The 18,472-nt window shown below is 40.5% G+C and overlaps 1 protein-coding gene across 1 annotated transcript; it reads right to left on the bottom strand.

Moving 5' to 3' along the window:
• Positions 1-480: 480 nt before the first annotated feature.
• Positions 481-17,648, bottom strand: LOC108896336 (homeobox protein MOX-2). The gene is made up of 3 exons (XM_018695421.2): positions 16,787-17,648; positions 10,041-10,213; positions 481-3,250 (listed from the first exon to the last, which is right to left on the bottom strand). The coding sequence occupies exons 1-3, from the start codon at positions 17,271-17,273 to the stop codon at positions 3,023-3,025; spliced, it is 888 nt and encodes a 295-aa protein (XP_018550937.1). The 5' UTR covers positions 17,274-17,648; the 3' UTR covers positions 481-3,022.
• Between the last annotated feature and the right edge of the window lie 824 nt (positions 17,649-18,472).

Genomic DNA, 18,472 nt, shown 5'->3' with positions numbered 1-18,472 from the left:
GGTCCATAATCGATCAGTGGCTGACAGTGTGTGAAGCTGCTTTATGACCACTCAGGTTTGTTTGTTAGTATGGTCAACTGGTATTTGTGAGAAGAGGAAGAGGGCGCAGTGTGCTAGGTGCTGTTAGCCGTGGCTAAGCTTCTTAGCACAGTGAAGAAGTGATACATTTTTTTTGTTTTATAAATACTTAGACGTAGCCAACACCTCTCAGATCAAGGAAAGTAAAGTGAGCAGTTTAAAGCCACTCGTTTGTGCTTGTGTTTTAAAATTTTAAAATGAATTTTATTGTTCACAGCTCAGACAAGGACAGTGATAGTGGTTACTGCAGTGTCTCTGAAGTACATTTCATCTGTCTCTCTGTCCTCATCTATGCTGGCTGCAGACACACTTTAACACACACCATGAGTAGTCTATTGTTTCCCTGGCACTCAAGACTTTATCACAGGGACAGGGCAAGAAGACACTGCAATAGACAACATCAACACTGTGAACTGTTTATCAGGACAGAGGTTAAGTAGTTGCTTGCCATTTTCAGTCGTAACACTCAGGATTGGTTGCTTATTTGGATAACTCTTAAGGTGTTGTTACCATATCCAAGTGTAACATTTGGTATTGACTGGTGTTTCCTCTGTTGAACTCCTTTGAATATCTCTGTTCTGTTTGGGATTTGCAGACCCCATATTTAAAGTACTCACTCATTGAGAAGTTGCAATAAGAGTTAGAGAGGAGAGAGCAAACCAGTCCATAATCCCCTTCAGGTAGCTAGCCCAACACCTAGCAAAGGTCTGTCTGTCCCTACATGTTGCGGAGACGTGAATGTATTGGCCTGTTCTTACCTGGGTGAGTGTATTACTTTCCTAACTAGAGGGGGTTGTGTGTTTGGGCTCACCCAGTATGGCTGGTTCGTGTTCCTCAGGAATGGCGGAATCAACCCAACGGTACCTTCCAACGTCTGTCCTGGTTCCAGCAGCTAGCTCGTTCTCCAATCCAGGACGTTCAGTTTAAGTGTGAATAATTGAAAAGTGGTGGTATGAGTTGAATGTCCATTTTCAGTCCTTTTCCCCTCTTGTGCCCTGGTGTCTGCCTCTTCCCAGTGGCATCTTTCCAAACAAACTTTCTCCCTCACCTGCCACCAATCTGGGTTGATGAGTCCCAAAACACTCTCTCAGTCTAAGCTGTCTGAGAGTGTGTAAAAAAGAGAGTGTAGTGTAGTATAGTGTAGTAACATCTGTGTTGAGTATGGATTAGGAGACCCCAAGTCCTGATGGGACATACCACTGAAAATGGTTGAGAACAACAGAGCTAAGAGCCTGTGGGAATTCAAGTTGAAAGGGGCTAAAAGGGGCTAATAGGCTAGACTGTCAGGAATCAAAAAAAAAAAAAAAAAAAGAGCTTCTCACATTGGATGGAAATGGTGACTCCTCTCCCTTCCTCAAGCTTTAAAAAATTATCAGAACTTGACCTGTTGATGACATGCAGAGAGAGAGATATTTCTTTGAACAGAGGGGCTGCCTATGCAGTTAATAATTTCCAGAATCAAATTGGCTAGTGGTCGTTTTTCTCTTTTATCTATTATAGGTCTTTCTTTGAACACTTCACACTTCTGAATGCCCCTGAATTCCCCCAAGGACTCTTCTAGAGTCATTATTCATTCATTCATTATCTATACCACTGTCAAGGGTCACAGGGGTACTGGAGTCTATCCCAACTGTCACTGGGCAAGAGGCAGGGTACACCCTGTCCAGATCATCAGTCCATTGCAGGGCCACCACATATAGACAGACTTTGTCTATGGAAGTCATCTCCTTGGTTCTGAAGGAAGGAATTCCAACTTTTGCATTAGCTTAAGATCAGTTTTACTTTTAAATGTAGAGTGAGTGTAGAAGATACTGGACATTCACCTCCAAAATGTGATGCCATCCATAATTTTGCTGGACCGAACAGGTTTTACATCCAGGAGACCCCCTTTCTTTAATTCTAGGGGGTTAGTTAATATTATTCCCTCATCTAACATTCCTGAAATCAGAGTAGCTCTGAATAGAGAAAAGGCATCCGATAGGGTGGAGTGGGACTATATTTTTATTTATTTTTGCAACATGCCCAAGTTTGACTGACTTTTGGTCTAGTGTATTTAAAAGTCTTGGAAAAACCTTTGACACAACTATTGAACCTAACCCCCTGATGGCTTTGTTTGATCCTCCCCCTAAACTCACAATATACCTACAACAATACAGCTGGTTTAGGCACACAAACAATGTTAACCGTTTCACATGAGAAACAAACCGACTTTGATCTTTGTACTACATCATCTAACTTTCTCCTTTGCTCCTGTCATGATTACTATGACTGCTAGAATAAACTGTAATCATGGGTTGCAATAAGCTGCTTGCTACCTATGGAGTTGTTTTTTTACAGGAGGAGGAAAGAGAACCAGCATTAAATGAAGTGCTCTGAAGGCATTTTGAAAAATATTACAGGGTACATATGCCTTGGAACTATAATAGAATATGTTTTATATGTAAACATCATAATAAGGGGCTTCAGGCAGTTGCCTGTATTTCCCAATGGTGTGTATACATGCTAAGAAATCGCCACCAAGCCATTATTTGCATTTGTCTGGTTCATTTGATTTGGAAATCCAGGGTTTTGCAGGTAAAAGGCATGTAGACTTTCAGAGGGTGCGAGATGCAAAACAAGAGGACAAATTTATAGTATTTTAAAATGCAAAAAATAAGAAATTTGAGTTTAAAGTGGTTACAATCTTAGGACCTCATTGATTTTGATAAATAATTTCAGTTCAGCTACACACTTAAACATTTTTGTACTGTTTGACAGTAGAATGTGACTGAAGCAAATCATCAGCAGGGAAAAATCCAAGCCCCTTCTAAATGGAAATCATTTCTGGAATGTTTTCTGAGCCTCACTTTACAGCAAGCTGTATAGATGTAGCATTTACATGTCTCACCAATGTTTTTGTCCTGTCCAACAATACTTTCCTTGGGAGGAGCAAGTCCAAGGGAGGTCATAGGTGAGGGTGCTCTGAGCTCTGGTTGCTGTCGTGACTGTCCTCCTCGGTTGCCAGCCTTGGCAAACTGGCCAAACACTGAAATCCCATCACCCCTGAAAACTCTGATTGCTGTAACCTCCCCTTTTTTACATTCATCAGGTCTTTCTCTCGTGCCGCTACCCCCTGTTGGCCTCCCTTCACACGCTTCCACTTCATCCTCCTGTTCTGAAACCACACCTTCACCTGTGAGGAAAGATAAATCAGTGAGATGTGATTTTTGTGATGTCTTCATATTCACAGTACAAACCAGCAGGAAAAGGATAAAGTTTCTCCTCAATTCCAATCAAATTACTAACAGCTAACATGACTACCAGGATGTATTTCCTTGTTGTTCAGCAAGGAAACATTGTCCAGAGAAACATGTCCATCCTATCCTATTAGTTATACTGCTTAGGGTCTCGGGGGGCTGGAGCCAATCCCAGCTGACACTGGGTGAGAGGTGGGATACACCCTGGACACTTCACCAGCCTACCACAGGGCTGACACACAGAGACAACCACAAATTCACACTCATCAATTTAGAGTCACCAATTACATGTAAAACATGCACACTCTACAGAGAAAAGCCCCAGGTGACCTGGGATTTGAACCTGGACGTAACAGTGCTAGTCACGGCACCACCGTGCAACCACCCAGAGAAACACAGAAATCTGTATGTGAAAGACATACTTTGAAAAAAAAAACAAAAAAAAAAAAAAAACACTTGATTTGTCTAAACCAGACTGCTGATGCCTCATATAACCTCAGCTGAATTCTAGAATTAATTTTTACCAAGACTGAAGCCTGTTGATTTGCCAGTATTATTTGAGATAATGGATGGTAACAGCCACTACCTCTCTGGACATACATATGGTCATATTAGTGATGTGCAAATAATAGTATTTGCATCTACATAGTTAGCTTATGGAATAGTCACACTTTGGTTAGGTTTAGGGACAAAAGGGGTTTACGGAAACATCATTGTTTTGGTAAAAATAAGTACTTTATTAAGGTTAGAGGACATTTTTGTCATGGGCACAATAATAGACATACAGTTATGGTTAAGGATTGGTCACAGTTAAAGGAAAAAAACTACTATTGGTTTCAAGAATAAAACAGGCCACAGTCTGCCATGTCAAAGGCCTCTGTTTTGTTGACCCATCCACCCTGACCTTCCAGTTCGGAGTTTATCGCTCTTAATGCTATGTCACCTGACTTTCTCCTTTGTTCATATCAGAATTACTATGGCTGCTACAGGTTACAATAAAGAAACTATGTACAAAGCAAAAAGCTGCTTGCACTGACAACCTATGTCAGGGTGTGAATTTTCACAAAAAAACACACACAAAAAAAAAACCACAATCTACATTACCTGATGTATACGTGTATATATTGTCCCATATTAAATAGATGGCAGGAGGCCAGTATGGCTGCAGCTGTGGCAGTCACAGAAGCAAAAACTCGGGTGTGGAAGGAGATTGCAGGTTATGGATGGGGAACTTTTGGTTGGCATCAAGGAAGCTCTGGAAAACTGACAACTCACGAGGGGAAAGCAGGCCTTGGCTCAAGCTTCAATTAGCTGACACACATTAATTTACATGTTCTTTTACCAATTATCTACAAATTCTGTTCAAATGTATGCTACTTTTGTACGGAAACTTGACTTGTGTTGCTGGAGATTGTCCATTATGTCTTAAGAACGTCTAAATTGCTCCACTATGTTAACCAATTAGTGACATACTTAGTCTTTTGGTCAAGTCACATTCAGAAGGTGCTTTTTGTTGAAAACAGCTGCCTGATGCTGCTGGAAATGATGATGGTAAGACTGAACCAAAACAGTAAAGTTGTGGGTCATAAAATTAATTCAAAGAGCAAGGTAGAGCTGAGCAGAACTGTAGAGTTGTTGATTGTCCAATCCCTTTTTCACGTCACATATTCATGTGACAAAAAATCCTGCAGCTTTAATGTTTGATCGTGAAAAGGCTCCTTTGAGATCTAGGTAGTGGTATGTGATACTTCAGCACTCCTGCCAATTTAATGATGAGTTAAAGGTGTGTTAAGAGATGTTAAGGGTCTCAGAATCCAGAATCAATGCTCTCATGAGCAGATTTATTGGGCTACTATTGGGGATGATTAAAGAGGCAGCCAGTGTAGGGGGGGTGTGGGACTGGGCCCCAGAAAGGAAGACCTAAATCCTGTGTGAGTTGTCCTTGCTGTTGCCTGAGCCAAAAAACAAATTAGTTCTGGCCAGACCTCTTAATGCACTGTACTTGTGGGGGTGGTGTGACTGTGGGGTTGTTATTGGACAGAGGCACTGGACTGTCTTCAGACCTTTACAAAAACATTCAAAAGGAAGTGTAAAGTTCTAAAGATTTCTACATACATAACAGCCATTTCATCCTTCCTAGATAGTAGAAGCAAATCTTCCCCAACATGCCAACATGCACAATACCAGGACCCTGAGACTTGAATGCAGCCATCACTCATGTTATCATATGTCTTTGGTTGTCCTGCTGGGGGACTGGCTCCAGCAGATCCCAGGTACAACATCTGTCTTTGTCCAGAAGAGTATAGTCCTGAGAGCAGCTAACATCCTGCACAGAACCCTCAAACGCCCAGGCCTCTGGTAGAGAATCTGAGCATACTTTCCACACCCGCTAGTATGCGTAGGTGAGTGATGTTGATTTTGTTGTTGGATTATTTTTACTGCCGCAGCTGACCCCATCCTGTGTGTGTATAATAATTTTGTTGTAGTTGTGTATGCTAATTGGGATGTGCAGTCCTCAGTGGCCAAGCTGGGAAGGTGTGGGCACCACCCTCATGCCTCAAGTACTGCCTCCCACCCATGCCTCTTGCTTCCTGATTGGTAGATCCCAGTCCAGCACCACCAATCCTACTGATGCAACTGGATGCTGAAATTTTGTGAACCTGCCAGTGTGGTTGGCTGTAGATAGCTCACCACCATAGATGTTCCATTTGTTATTGCAAATGTTGATCTTTGTAGCAACTAGGAAACTGATAACTAAGGAACATGTAAACCTGCCTGTGGACTGGGCCACGGCATTTCTAATCCACATTACTGCACACGATAGAAACTACTGTTTTCATTCTATTTTTGTTTTTTCCAGTGAACAGTGTTTAGTAAATTCTAAGGATAACTCTAATTTTAAAGTCCTCTTTTGGTTATATTTATTTCATAAATTTTGACAGCACCCATTGGGCCTTTTTCCTTTGTAGTTCTTTCTCACCTGTTGTGTTTATTCATTCATTCTAAAAATTTTTAATAAATATGTTATTCCCAACCCCTAGCATCTAGTCTTATGTTGCATCCATTTTCCCTTCAGTGATTGAGAGATCATAACAAGGATGCACACGGGGCTCTTAGCAGATGTCCCCATACCAACTAATTAGTTGTGTCTACATGGACTTGTCCATGTAGAATCCACACACCAACTGTGCATGAATCCTCTAAGTGAACTCCAAGTGGACCAGAAATAGTATAAGATCAACTATACATCTATGGTGTCTGCAGCTGTCTGGGTGTCTGGTCCACAGGGAGTGTAATTGAGGCTTAGTGATTGTTTTAAGATTAGCATGGTTGGCGCTGTCACCTCACAGCAAGAAAGTTCTGGGTTCGAGCCCTGGTTTGCCTGAGATATTTCTGTGTGGAGTTAACATGTTCTCCCTGTGCCTATGTGGGTTCTCTCTGGGTACTCCAGCTCCCCCCCACAGTCTAAACACATGCCAGTCAATTGGTGACTCTGGTCAATTTTCTGTAGGTGTGAGTGTGAATGGTTGTTTGTCTATATATGTCTGCTGTGTGATGACCCTCCTCTCACCTGTGACCCTTACAGGTAAGAGGTATAGATAATGGATGGATAATTGATTTGGGCTCAGTAACACTACATTTGTACTTGTAACAAAGTATATGTTTTATTGGGCACATGCCAAAATTTGAAGCCTATAATGTCTACAGTAAGAATTATGGCCAGTGATTCACTGATTAATATTTCTATTCTTCAACGTAAGTGTCAAATTTATATCTTATGAGCTTCTTTTGTTTCCCCTGCTTTACCAAAAATGTACTAAACCATGACTCCAAAACCAAGTTATGTACAAAACCACACACCCCCACTCCACATTTTCATAACATACCTACATGAATGGAAACCAGTGGTTCTGTGGAGGATGGGGAACAAGACATTAAAAAAAATCTAAAATAATGTTGTACACTTGGTAAAATATTCAGCATTATACTGTGTGTTTAATGTAAAAGCTAAGACAGCAAGTTTCCCTGAGCACCTAGTTAATAATGAGGGAGTAACAGCAAACTCTTTTCACAATGCTACAACACCGGTACTGCCTGTTCGACTGTGTTGTCTGAATACAGTAAACTGATCTGTTAATAAGAGGAGTTCATACAGTTCATCCTTTCCTTTTGTTTCAATTCATAACTTTTTCATTGAAGTACTGTAGCCTGCTAAGAGTTCAGCTTATGGTTGTCCAGGTCCTTATAATTCAAATATTATCTTACACATACATTTACACTGATCTATAATCAGTGCTAAACAGCAATATCTCAGTTATGCAATATTACCTCTGTATGCCAACTGTATGATGAGATGATGAGTGTTGTTGTGCTTTAGGAGTCTGTAGCCAATGTAGACAATCAGAGCAATAATTACTAACTTTGACTTTACTCTTAGAAATGAATGCCGACCCGGTGACGGAGCTGTTCAGACTTATATCAGTCTCATGTCTATGTTTCCTAGAGTCACTTAGCCTAGCTTAGCATAAAGATTAGGAACTGGGGGGAAAAGCCAGCTTTGTTTTGTCCAACATTCAAAAATATATCTGCTAGCACTAATCAGCTCAGCGATTAACATGTATAACATGTATATTTGTTTATTCCTCAAAAAGTGGTGGTTTTAGGAGGAGTTAACAAACAGTTCATGTATGCTCCCACTACTACTGCACACAGTCACTGCACCGGGCTGCCATTCCTAAATGAGTTGTTCCAACACTTAAAGGGAACCTACACCCTCGAATTTTACCAGAAGCCTTTCTCCAAGCATATTTAAACACTGCAACAAAGGAGTGAGGACAGAGTCTTCGAGGTGGTAGTCAGCTAATCAGCCATGACAAACTACTGTCAAACAGAGCAGGCAGGGAGGTCAGCCTATGAAATACACTTTGTCTCACAATTAGGGAGGGGCTAGAGATTATTCTGAACCAAACTTTGAAAACAGCAGCAGCACTGCCTGCATCAACATCATGTCAACACTAATCTACACTCAACAGGCAATTTAGAGTCACCAATTAACCTAACGTGCATCTTTGGACATTCTTGCTGTGAGGCGACAGTGCTAACCACTGTACCAGTGTGCTGCCTGTTTCTGTTATTTTGTCCATCCTATTTATATCAGTGAGGGTAAGCTAACTGTATAACCTAATACAGTTCAACAGTGCCACAAACAGCATCCTCCAAAACAAGCACAGAATTGAATCAGCACCTCTCTAAAACAGTTCCAACACATTAGTACACAATTAGTGTGTAGCCCCTCTTTAACTTACCCTGAAACCACAAATATTTGCATTTTACATGTGTGTGTCTGGATTAAAGAAACACGATAGAACCTGTTTATTAGTCATCTTTAGAGATGCTGGAAGGTGTATTTTTGAAATTTGCACAGAGCTACTCTTGGTTTTTCCCCCAGTTTCCAGTCTTAATGCTAAGCTAAGCTAACCAAGTCCTGATTCTAGCTCAGTATTTAATCCACAGACATGAGACTGATATCCATGTTCTCATCTCACTTTCTTCAGCACCTCTCAACTAACAATGGAAAAAACTGATGATTGGTGATGTGCACCTCTAAGGAACATTGCCAGCTGCCATTAGTCTTATTGCTCTGGTGGACTATACAACTCATACCTTTATTATTTTAATTGGTGCATTAATTTTGTCATTCCCTGATTCCTGATTCTTTCCTGATTCTTTCCAGCCATTAATCTTCCCACTGAAGAAAGAATAACTTACTTACTATGTATTCAGTACAGAGATACAGACATGTTTAGCTTAGCTAAAGACAAAGTCTAGACAAACACTGCTAACCTGGCTGTATCTTGCATCTAGCTATGTTAGCCACCTGACTAATCACCACTCCTGGGTTTGGTGTGTTGTAGACAATACTGTTACAGTAATATTCACACTAGTAGTTTTTGCCCAAGAAACACTGTGAAACCCATACATGTTTTACATTTCTACTTCTCCAAGCAAAATACAACATGTCATGTTCAGATTTTTTCTAGTAATATTCAAGTAATAGTGTTTTTTTATTATTATTATGGCATAAGGCTTTCCCTCTGCTCCCTGTCTTTGTGCTGAGCTAACAACCTCCCAATCCATGTCTTTAATAGACAGACAGAGATGAAGTTGATCATTTCATCTGACCCTGGGTAAGGCAGCAATTTGCCAAAGAACTGCTCCTTCAACAGGTTGATGCATTAGGCATTTAAAGCCAAAAACTACACTACTATTCCTTAAATTTAATTTTTATCAGATGATATGTTACTCTAACCAAGAAAGCATATGAGTTTGTTCCTCTCCCTTTTCCATCACTGAACTGCATCACAGTACATTTTATCTAAAAGACTGGAAGTGCAAAGTCCTGGTTCTCGAGCTAAAGAGTGACAGCAGTATTACACTGGTGATTTACTACGTCCTTAGACCTTTCTTTTGGGAATCTGCTTAAAAAGGCCATTTTATAATCCTTCTGAGTTGAACTATGACTCAAGTGTCAGTCAGTGAGACCAGTTGATTTTGTTGCAATACCCAATGGTTGCCAAAGGAACTCTTGGCTCATGTGATCCCTTTAATTGTACTTCATGACTTGGAGCACATTAGCTAGTCAGATTTTGATAGCTATTTATCTTGCTGCTGCTGTCTCCTCCTGCTCTGTCCTCACAGTGATTTGCAGTCATACAGGTACCATACTTGTCGTTCCGTGAGGTCGAGGTTGACAGCTATTTCGTAGCGTCTCAGTCTGGTCAAATAGTTGTGGTGTGCAAACTCAGACTCCAGTTCCCGGATCTGTTCTTTGGTGAAGGCTGTGCGCTCCTTCCTGGGCTTGCCATTCATGTCTGACTTATAGCTCCTGTCTTGGGACTCTGAAATGAAAAACAGAACATTTTCCAGTCACAGCTGAGTCTCCAAAACTGAGGGGGATAAATAACAAAAAAGGGGGGCTGAAAAAAAAAGTGAGGTGGAGAAAGAGCAAAAAAGGAGGTTTGAAAAAAATTGAGGGTGAGGGCATAGAATAAGTACAGAGGCCCGTATAAAAAAGAGAAAGCAAGACCCGAGAGTGATAATCACCTCTTATTGCAAAGACACTGGTGCTGCATCTTGTGGTGCTCTGACTTAAAAAACCTATAATACAAATGAAACATTTCTGGAGATGCACAGTCTTTTCAGGAAAGGTATGCAGTACAGGGTGATATGATATGATGATGATATGATTGTAGTTTTGAGCATCATTTTGACTGTTTATGATAATACTGCACTTAACATACTTAATACTGAGCTCTGGGAACAGTGTAAGACCAATACAGTGAAGTTCAGGAGAAGTTGGGTTTTCTTAACAAAGTTGTGGTTTACATTCTGTGTTTTTTACTAAAAAGCAGTCTATGTATCCTTGAGGTCTTTTGCAAAGAAAGATTTTAACTTGTTCCTGTTATTTGATTACAGTCACAACCCTTTCTCCTTTGAAAGGTAACTCTTCAATTTTTATCTTTTATACAGTACCAGTCAAAAGTTTGAATACACTTTCTCATCCAGTGAATTCAATTTTCTTTGTTGTTTTTTTTTTTTTTTTTTTTTGCTTTCTACATTGTAGATTAATACTGAAAACATCAAAAATATGAAGAAACATGTGGAATTAAAGCTGCAAGCAGTGTTGAACAGGCGCCCGTCAGGTGACTGGCAGCCGTGGTGCACGTCATTGCAAGTTGTACAACAGAGTTTTGCAATTGCATGACCACTGGACACAGAACAAATGAGTTAAAAATCACACACTGTAACTCTCAGTTGGATATTTGTATCATGCATGAAGGCAGCCACCTGCACAGATAGAGCCTAAGAGCAGCTTTTACCTCTGTCCTTTTGCCCTTAGACTTGGCAAGTGCCCTCTTGGCTGGTTTTAACTGTATTAACCATCTCTGAACACATGTAAAATGGATCTTTGTCAACCTGCTTGAAGAAATACTTGTCTAAGGCATTTTCTGTTGCCAGTAGGTGGCACTATCACACTATACCTGAATATTGACATGTAAATGTGTCTAGCCAAGACTCCTATCAAACATGTGAAGTTTGGGTCAGATTGGATAATGTATATGTGAGTTACAACAACTTCCTGTTTCACGGAGAAGCTTCAAAATTCACCACACTGCCATGGCATGGGTGCTTAATGGAAAGTCACGATCTTTGCAAAAAGCACAATTATAGTCTTAATCCTTGTCTGACCACATTTGAGGTGAATCTCATCAACCCCAGTTAGAGAACAGTATGTATCCAATAGGTGGCACTATGAGCATGGCTGAATATTTGCATGTTGATGTGCTCAGGCCATGTGATGTTTGAGGCAGATTGGACAACTTGTATTAGAGTAACAACAGCTTCCTCTTTCATGGCAAAGCATTGAAACTCGCCACGCTGCAATGGGCACACCGTTCAATAAAATCTGAAAAGCTTAGCACTTTAATACCACAAATGTCTTTAGAAGTCACCTACCAAATTTGAAGTAAATCAGATCAAATCTCTAGGAGAAGTACGTTAAAGTACAGTGGCTGTAAATGGTGACATTTGGCGCCAAAATTGCACACTAAATTCAAAATGGCTGACTTCCTGTTGGATTTAGGGTATGGCTCCAAGAGGTTTTTTTGTATGTCTCTGGGTGTTACGTGTGCCTGCCGTGGGGGCTGCTTCATTGAAAAATTCTAGGGGGCACCCTTGAGCCATTCTGCCACACCCACACCCAAGATCAAAAATCAAGTTCCGAGATTTATGACATAAATGCCAAGTTTCATAGGTGTACGAGCATGACTGTTACCTGAAAAGTGCTGAAAGTAATTAGGGGGTGCTAGAGAGCTGCTACATCACTTCTGTGGCCAATTGTGATATCAAATTAAAGTGCTTTGGAGTTTGAACATTGGTGCAAAGTTTTGTGAGTTTTTGTGCATCCTAAAGGCCTCAAAACTGCCGATTGTAGAATGAAAATTGATGCAGGAAATCCACAACGGCTGACTTCCTATTTGACGAAAAATTCGTCATAAATCCACAATGATGAAAGCAATGACCTCACTGAATTTCATGAAAATCCAAGCACCTTTTTTGCACCATGGCCTGTGTTGGGCCATGGTGCCAATAACCATGTCCGAGCCCAGTCACTAAAGAATAATTACATTTTCACCAGGCCTGAGGTATGTGCCAATTTTGAATACACAAACAGACAGAGTTGATCAAATACTACATGTCTGAATGGCAAAAAATGACATAAATTTTCAAATTAAAATCAAAATGGCCAACTTCTTGCATGTTCAAGGCCATGACATCAGAAGACTTTTTTGTACATTTCGGCATGTTACATGTGTGTTCCAAATTTCGTCCACCTAGGACAAACTGAGCCCAATAGCAGTGGGGTTTTGAAAAAGAAGGCAGCCACCTGCACAGATATACCCTAAGAGGGGCTCAAGCCTCTATTTTTTTGCCCCCAGACTTGACAAGTACCCTCGTTGCTTTCTGACCAAGTGTCAAATAGACCTGTGTCAGGCTGCTAGGAAGAGTACATTGACATGTCATTTCCTGTTTCCAGTAGGTGGTGCTATGACTGCAGCTGACAATTATCATGTAGATGTGTTCAGGCCATGACACCTGTCAGACATGTTGAGGGCAGGCTGGACAGTGCAAATGGGAGTTACAACAACTTTCTGTTTCATGGCGAAGCATCGGAACTCGCCACGGCGCCACAGCAAGGGCGTCCCATGAAGACTCACAGTCTTCACCATATAGCACCTTTGTGATAATAGTGCTTGTCTTGCCACATTTGAGGTGAATCAGATCAAGGACTTATTCAGGACTGGCCTGTTGTCAAATCTGTGAAATTTGGGGCAGACTGTTTCAGCCCTGGCACTTTCAGAGGAGGTGTGGAGGTGCTTTGACACTGTTGGTGATTTATTCAAAATTCAATGCACATTTAACCAGCATGGCAACCACAGTATTCTGCTGTGACATGCCATTCCATCTGGTCTGAGCTTAGTGGGACCATCATTTGTTTTTCAGTAGGACAATGAAACCTCTTGAATCTGACTGAGAGAATACCAGAAATGTGCAAAGCTGTCATCAAAGCAAAAGGTGGCTACTTTGAAGAATTTAAAATATAAAACATATTCTGTTTTTTAATACTTGTTTGTTTACTACATAATTCCATATGTGTTATTTCATAGTTTTGATGTCTTCAGTATTAATCTACAATGTAGAACATAAATAAAGACAAAGAAAAAACATTGAATGAGAAGGTGCATCCAAACTATTGACTGGTACTGTATCTCTGTCCATTTCTGCTCTGGACTGAGGAGTCAGCATCAGCTGCTGCTCTACACACATACATACAGACAGAGAGAGAGAAAGGGAGAGAGAGAGATTCAAGGCACTGTGAATAGCTAAAAGACACAAACATGGACTAAAAGTAAATTGTAAGAAATGGAATATCAAAAATGGAATATAAAGCCTGTAGTTGGACCTTCTGTGCGGAAGATACTTTGGAGTCATAGCCACAAGTCTGAAGCAATTCTGCATCAATGAGTGTTGCACTGCTATGAAGATCCGATGATGCTCTCTGCTTTGCACATGTACAATCTAGAGACTTTGAGATTTCAAACACTATACAACCTGTTAAGATTGTATGATGCCATGGCATCTGATATTAACCAAAACACACCTGACGTAGCTTGACCAAGGCCCAGGTGTCACACAGGTGGAACGGAATATTTTAAGGGTGAAACCTGCTTTGTTGATGTGCGTTTTCTGGCAGGAATGTGTCTGTGCTCTCTTGTGCACATGCACAAACAAAACATTTTTACTTTTACTTTTAACTGTAATTACAGTAGTTACCAAGTAGTTATCATTATCTATTTGCCACAACCACAATGTTTCCTCAGACTTATCCATGCCATAGTCAGAGCATGCAGATATTGTAGAAAGCAAGATTTTTGTTTTAAATGCTGGCATTTATCGTAATTTGGGTTTTACTGAATTATCCAATATGACTGTTACATCCTGGGAAGCAGAGTTGTGAAATACATGCATTTAACTTGATGATGGATATTTCAGAATAAAGGGAAAAGGCTGTTTGTGCCATGTTATGGTCATTTTATTCCATACAGTGCCAGCAATTGATGAGTACACTTTTAAGTCTTCACATTACAACAGATTTGTGTCATTTAAAATCAGTGCACTAGTTTTACCTTCCACACAGACTGATCTTTGAAGGACTACAGGCCAATAGTTATCTATATTTCATCATCACTAGATCATTTTTAAGAACATCAAGTCCAGAGTAAAAGAGCAGTGGTTTCTGGAAGTGCCAGTGAAGTTAGAGTTAGGAAATTGGATTTGGGTTAGACCGCTGGCAGCGCCTACATATGCTTTCAAACTTTTCAATCTGTCAGTCAAAGCCTTCTCTGTCCTGGCTGGGACACTAAGTTGGGGAATTTGGAAAGTTCTCTACCTGCACTCACTCCTAGCTGCTCATCAGCAGGGTGAAATGATACAGATACTGCTATATATCCTGGACATGACGTGCTCTTTTGTGTCCTTTAACCATTCATGTGAAGCAGACTTTATACTTAGAAGTTACATTTTTACATTATTCTTCTCACCTGCACTTTCACTATTTCACCAATGAATCTCACCAACAGTACAAATGAATGTGGCTACCACTGAAGATACTGATGTCATTACCTCTGTGTTACGTCTGAGTTCTGGGATTTTAACTTGCTTAGGTTGGGAAAATAATTTACAATTAAAATTACTTAGATGGTGGTGGATGCTTAATGCTGCCTAATGAGTTAATTCCAGTATTTTGAGAAAACAGAGGGGTCCATTTCATAGCTTTTCTAGATCTTCTAGATCATTAGCCAATGAAATTTGTTCAGCTGCCATGGGCTTCTTTAGGGGGTTCTTGTTATCATTGGCCTAGAAGCTCTATATTAAAACATTTTAGAGATTCCAGTATAATTGAGATTTGTTAGATAAATAAATAAATCAAGGCTTCTATAAGATCAGTTCTTTGTCTCTTGTCAAACATTTTTCTAGAGGGTGGTGGGGCAACTTGGTCTCACATCCTCAGTATTTCTGAAGGTATGGCTGCAGCCCTGAATTTATTAATTCAGCTTCAGAAGCTGTTCTTATGTTCATCTTATTCAAAATGTTGAATTGACTAGTAAGCATAGGATTTATTAATATTTTCTGTCCCACAAAGTCCTACACTAAGAGAGTCAAGCTGTCATGTCAGTTTGAGAGTGGCTTATCATTTTTCTATTCTATTGTATTCTGTTTCCAAACAGATCTCATACAGATGATGGCTCAACTCACCTATGACATTTCCTGTGACACCCATCTGCATGCTAACAAACCATTAGCCTGGTAAGCTAGAGAAACACCTCACAAGAAAACAGTCAACTGCAAATCTTCATTGTTAAAAATCAACCATTACTGGCACTGGGGCAAGAAACATGATTTACTTCCATGTGCACAGTTCTTTGCTTGCCATCTTTTGTTAGTTGTTACAGGTTTTTGTACAAGTCATCTGTGCTGACTTGCAATATTGAATTTTTTTTCTCAAGTATTGTGTGAAGGTCATTAGATTAATTTCCCCTCAGATATTATCACTACAAAGACAACCAAGAATTCTGTATACCACCTTTTGTCTTTATTATACAGTACATGATTGGAATAATGAATGACTATCATTATGATCAATATATTAGTTAAACTTTTTCAGTTTCTTATTAAGTTGAAAATATGAAGTGATCTAAAAGTTGTAAAATATCAGCAAAATTAGTTTAGCCAAAGTTTACAATGGATTAGAATTTAGGATTGAAGCTTTTATTTTATGATAATAATAATAAGGTAATAATAATAACATGGTAAGCACTGTTGCCTCACAGCAAGAAGGTTCCAGATTCGAGCCCAGGGTTTTTCTGTGTGGAGTTTGCATGTTCTCCCTGTGCCTGTGTGGATTCTCTCCGGGTACTCCAGCTTCCTCCCACAGTCCAAAGACATGCAGGTTAATTAGTGACTCTAAATTGCCTGTAGATATGAATGGTTGTTTTTCTATATGTGTTGGTCCTGCGATGGACTGGCGATCTGTGCAAGGTGTACCTCTCACCCAATGTCAGCTGGGATAAGCTCCAGCCCCCCGTGACCCTTAACAGATAAGCAGTATAGATAATGAATGAATGGATAATAATAACAGCAGAAAACTGTCAGAAGACAAGCAAAAAACTTTTAAAGGAAACTTTTCATAGATCTGAATCTGAAATCTGAATCCTCAGTTTATTCAGGGAGCAGGTTCTATGATAAGATGCAGATTTTTGCAGGGCAGAGAAAATTACGCTTTGAGCTCTAAAAACAGTTGGTTGGGAAAGTGCTCAAAATTCAGTGCATTATAGATTTCCTCATCTTACCCAAGCTATCATTCTTATCCGTACTGTTCCCTCTGACGGGGTCCTCTGAAGACAGTCTCCGCCAGCCAAACTCCCCAGAAACACAAGACATTCTTGTGGGGTCACCACTGTCCATCCCAGTGTTGGTGCCACACAGGTCCAAGCCTTCTGAGCACAGTTCTGGTGCCGTGGCTTTGAGCAGTGGTAGGCATACATTGTTACGACTGTTTGGCGTTAGCATCTGTGAGGGGATGGGCAAGCTGGGTGGGGGCTGAGGATGGAGAGGGTGCTGCTGCTGGAGCAGGTGGCTTCGGTGGGCTGCACCACCAAACACCCCATTGTCCTCTTCTCCCGGGTAGCCACAGGGAGGCGAGGAGCTGGGTAGATCCAAGTTAGAGACGTGGTCAGTCCGGCTGTGCAGGGTCAGTGGTGATTGGGTCATGGCAGGGTGTAGGCCCTGGGCCAGGACATGACAGTTACGTAGACAACCAAAAAGAGAGTGATCCATGGTTTGGGGTGTCCTCCAAATCCCCTTTCCTTCACCAAAAACTCTCCAAACAACAAGCAAGAAGAGATGAGAAAGAATCAGGGATATGGGCACTGTAAGACCCAGTCCTCCTCTGCACCTCCTCTCAGTTCAGACCTCCAGATCCCCTAATTCTAAAAGAAAGCCAGTTGAAGGAAGGCAGAGATGGTGGTGTTGAAAGAGAAGGCCTCTGGTAATCCTGGGTACACAGATGGTTGCCAGGCAGATGGTGAGTAAACAGTGAAAGCCTGAGGAGGATCTCGGATGACAGTGGAGAAAGCCAGGATCAGTGTGGAAGGAGCTGGAGCCGGAGCTTCCAGGGAAGTTGTGCTGGAGAGAGAGAGTGGGAGAGGAGGAAGAAGGGGGGGTTTTATATATAGGGTGTAATCTGAGATGTAGGCTGGGTCACTGGCTCACTGCTACGGACCACATAGATGTGATCATCCTCCAAAATGCAATGCACGGTAAATTTGAACCATTATATTCTGGAACTGAAATGTTTCTAGGAGCTGTGCTGCATCGGCTGTGCAGAGCCAGAGAACTGTGTTTTCATGGTCTGTAATTCTGTCAATGGTTGGATGAAAGTTAAAAGTGAAAAAGAATTTTTACGTTCATTGTTACATTTAGTGAAATTATTTTAAGTACAGTGACAGCAATTAAATACTTTAAGATAATCTTAGTTGTGAGATCCAGCTCCAATATGTTTAAGATCACTGAGCCCTGTGCAGTTTGACTATATATATATATATATATATATGTAGTATATATATGTGTGTGTGTGTTTAAATTATTATTATTACTATTATTATTATTAATTATTACTACTTTAATGCATAACTTTACTTGGAATTTTGTCTCCCTGAAGACTCTACTTTGATTTGAGACTTCTTTTTCTAAGGGTTTGGCTAAGGCTGAAATATTGACCTGTGAAAATCTCTGAACAATTGAAAATAAAGTTCCAGACATGCCTTACATAATGGTACAAGGCATAGTGAATATGAATATGTACTTATGTAAATATTAGGCACAGCTTTGAAAGGAAAATCTTCGTGTTCTGTGGTCAGCATTGTGAGACTTAAAAAAATGTATTACTTGCTCAAGGGTCATATTGAAGCTGATTAACCCTTTCTCTGGTCACTATAGTGGACAGCTTTTAAAAAGCAGTGTTCTTCTATATGCAT

The sequence above is a fragment of the Lates calcarifer genome, linkage group LG3 (assembly GCF_001640805.2).
Source record: "Lates calcarifer isolate ASB-BC8 linkage group LG3, TLL_Latcal_v3, whole genome shotgun sequence".
NCBI lineage: Eukaryota > Metazoa > Chordata > Actinopteri > Centropomidae > Lates > Lates calcarifer.
This window is presented reverse-complemented; position numbering and strand designations above follow the sequence as displayed.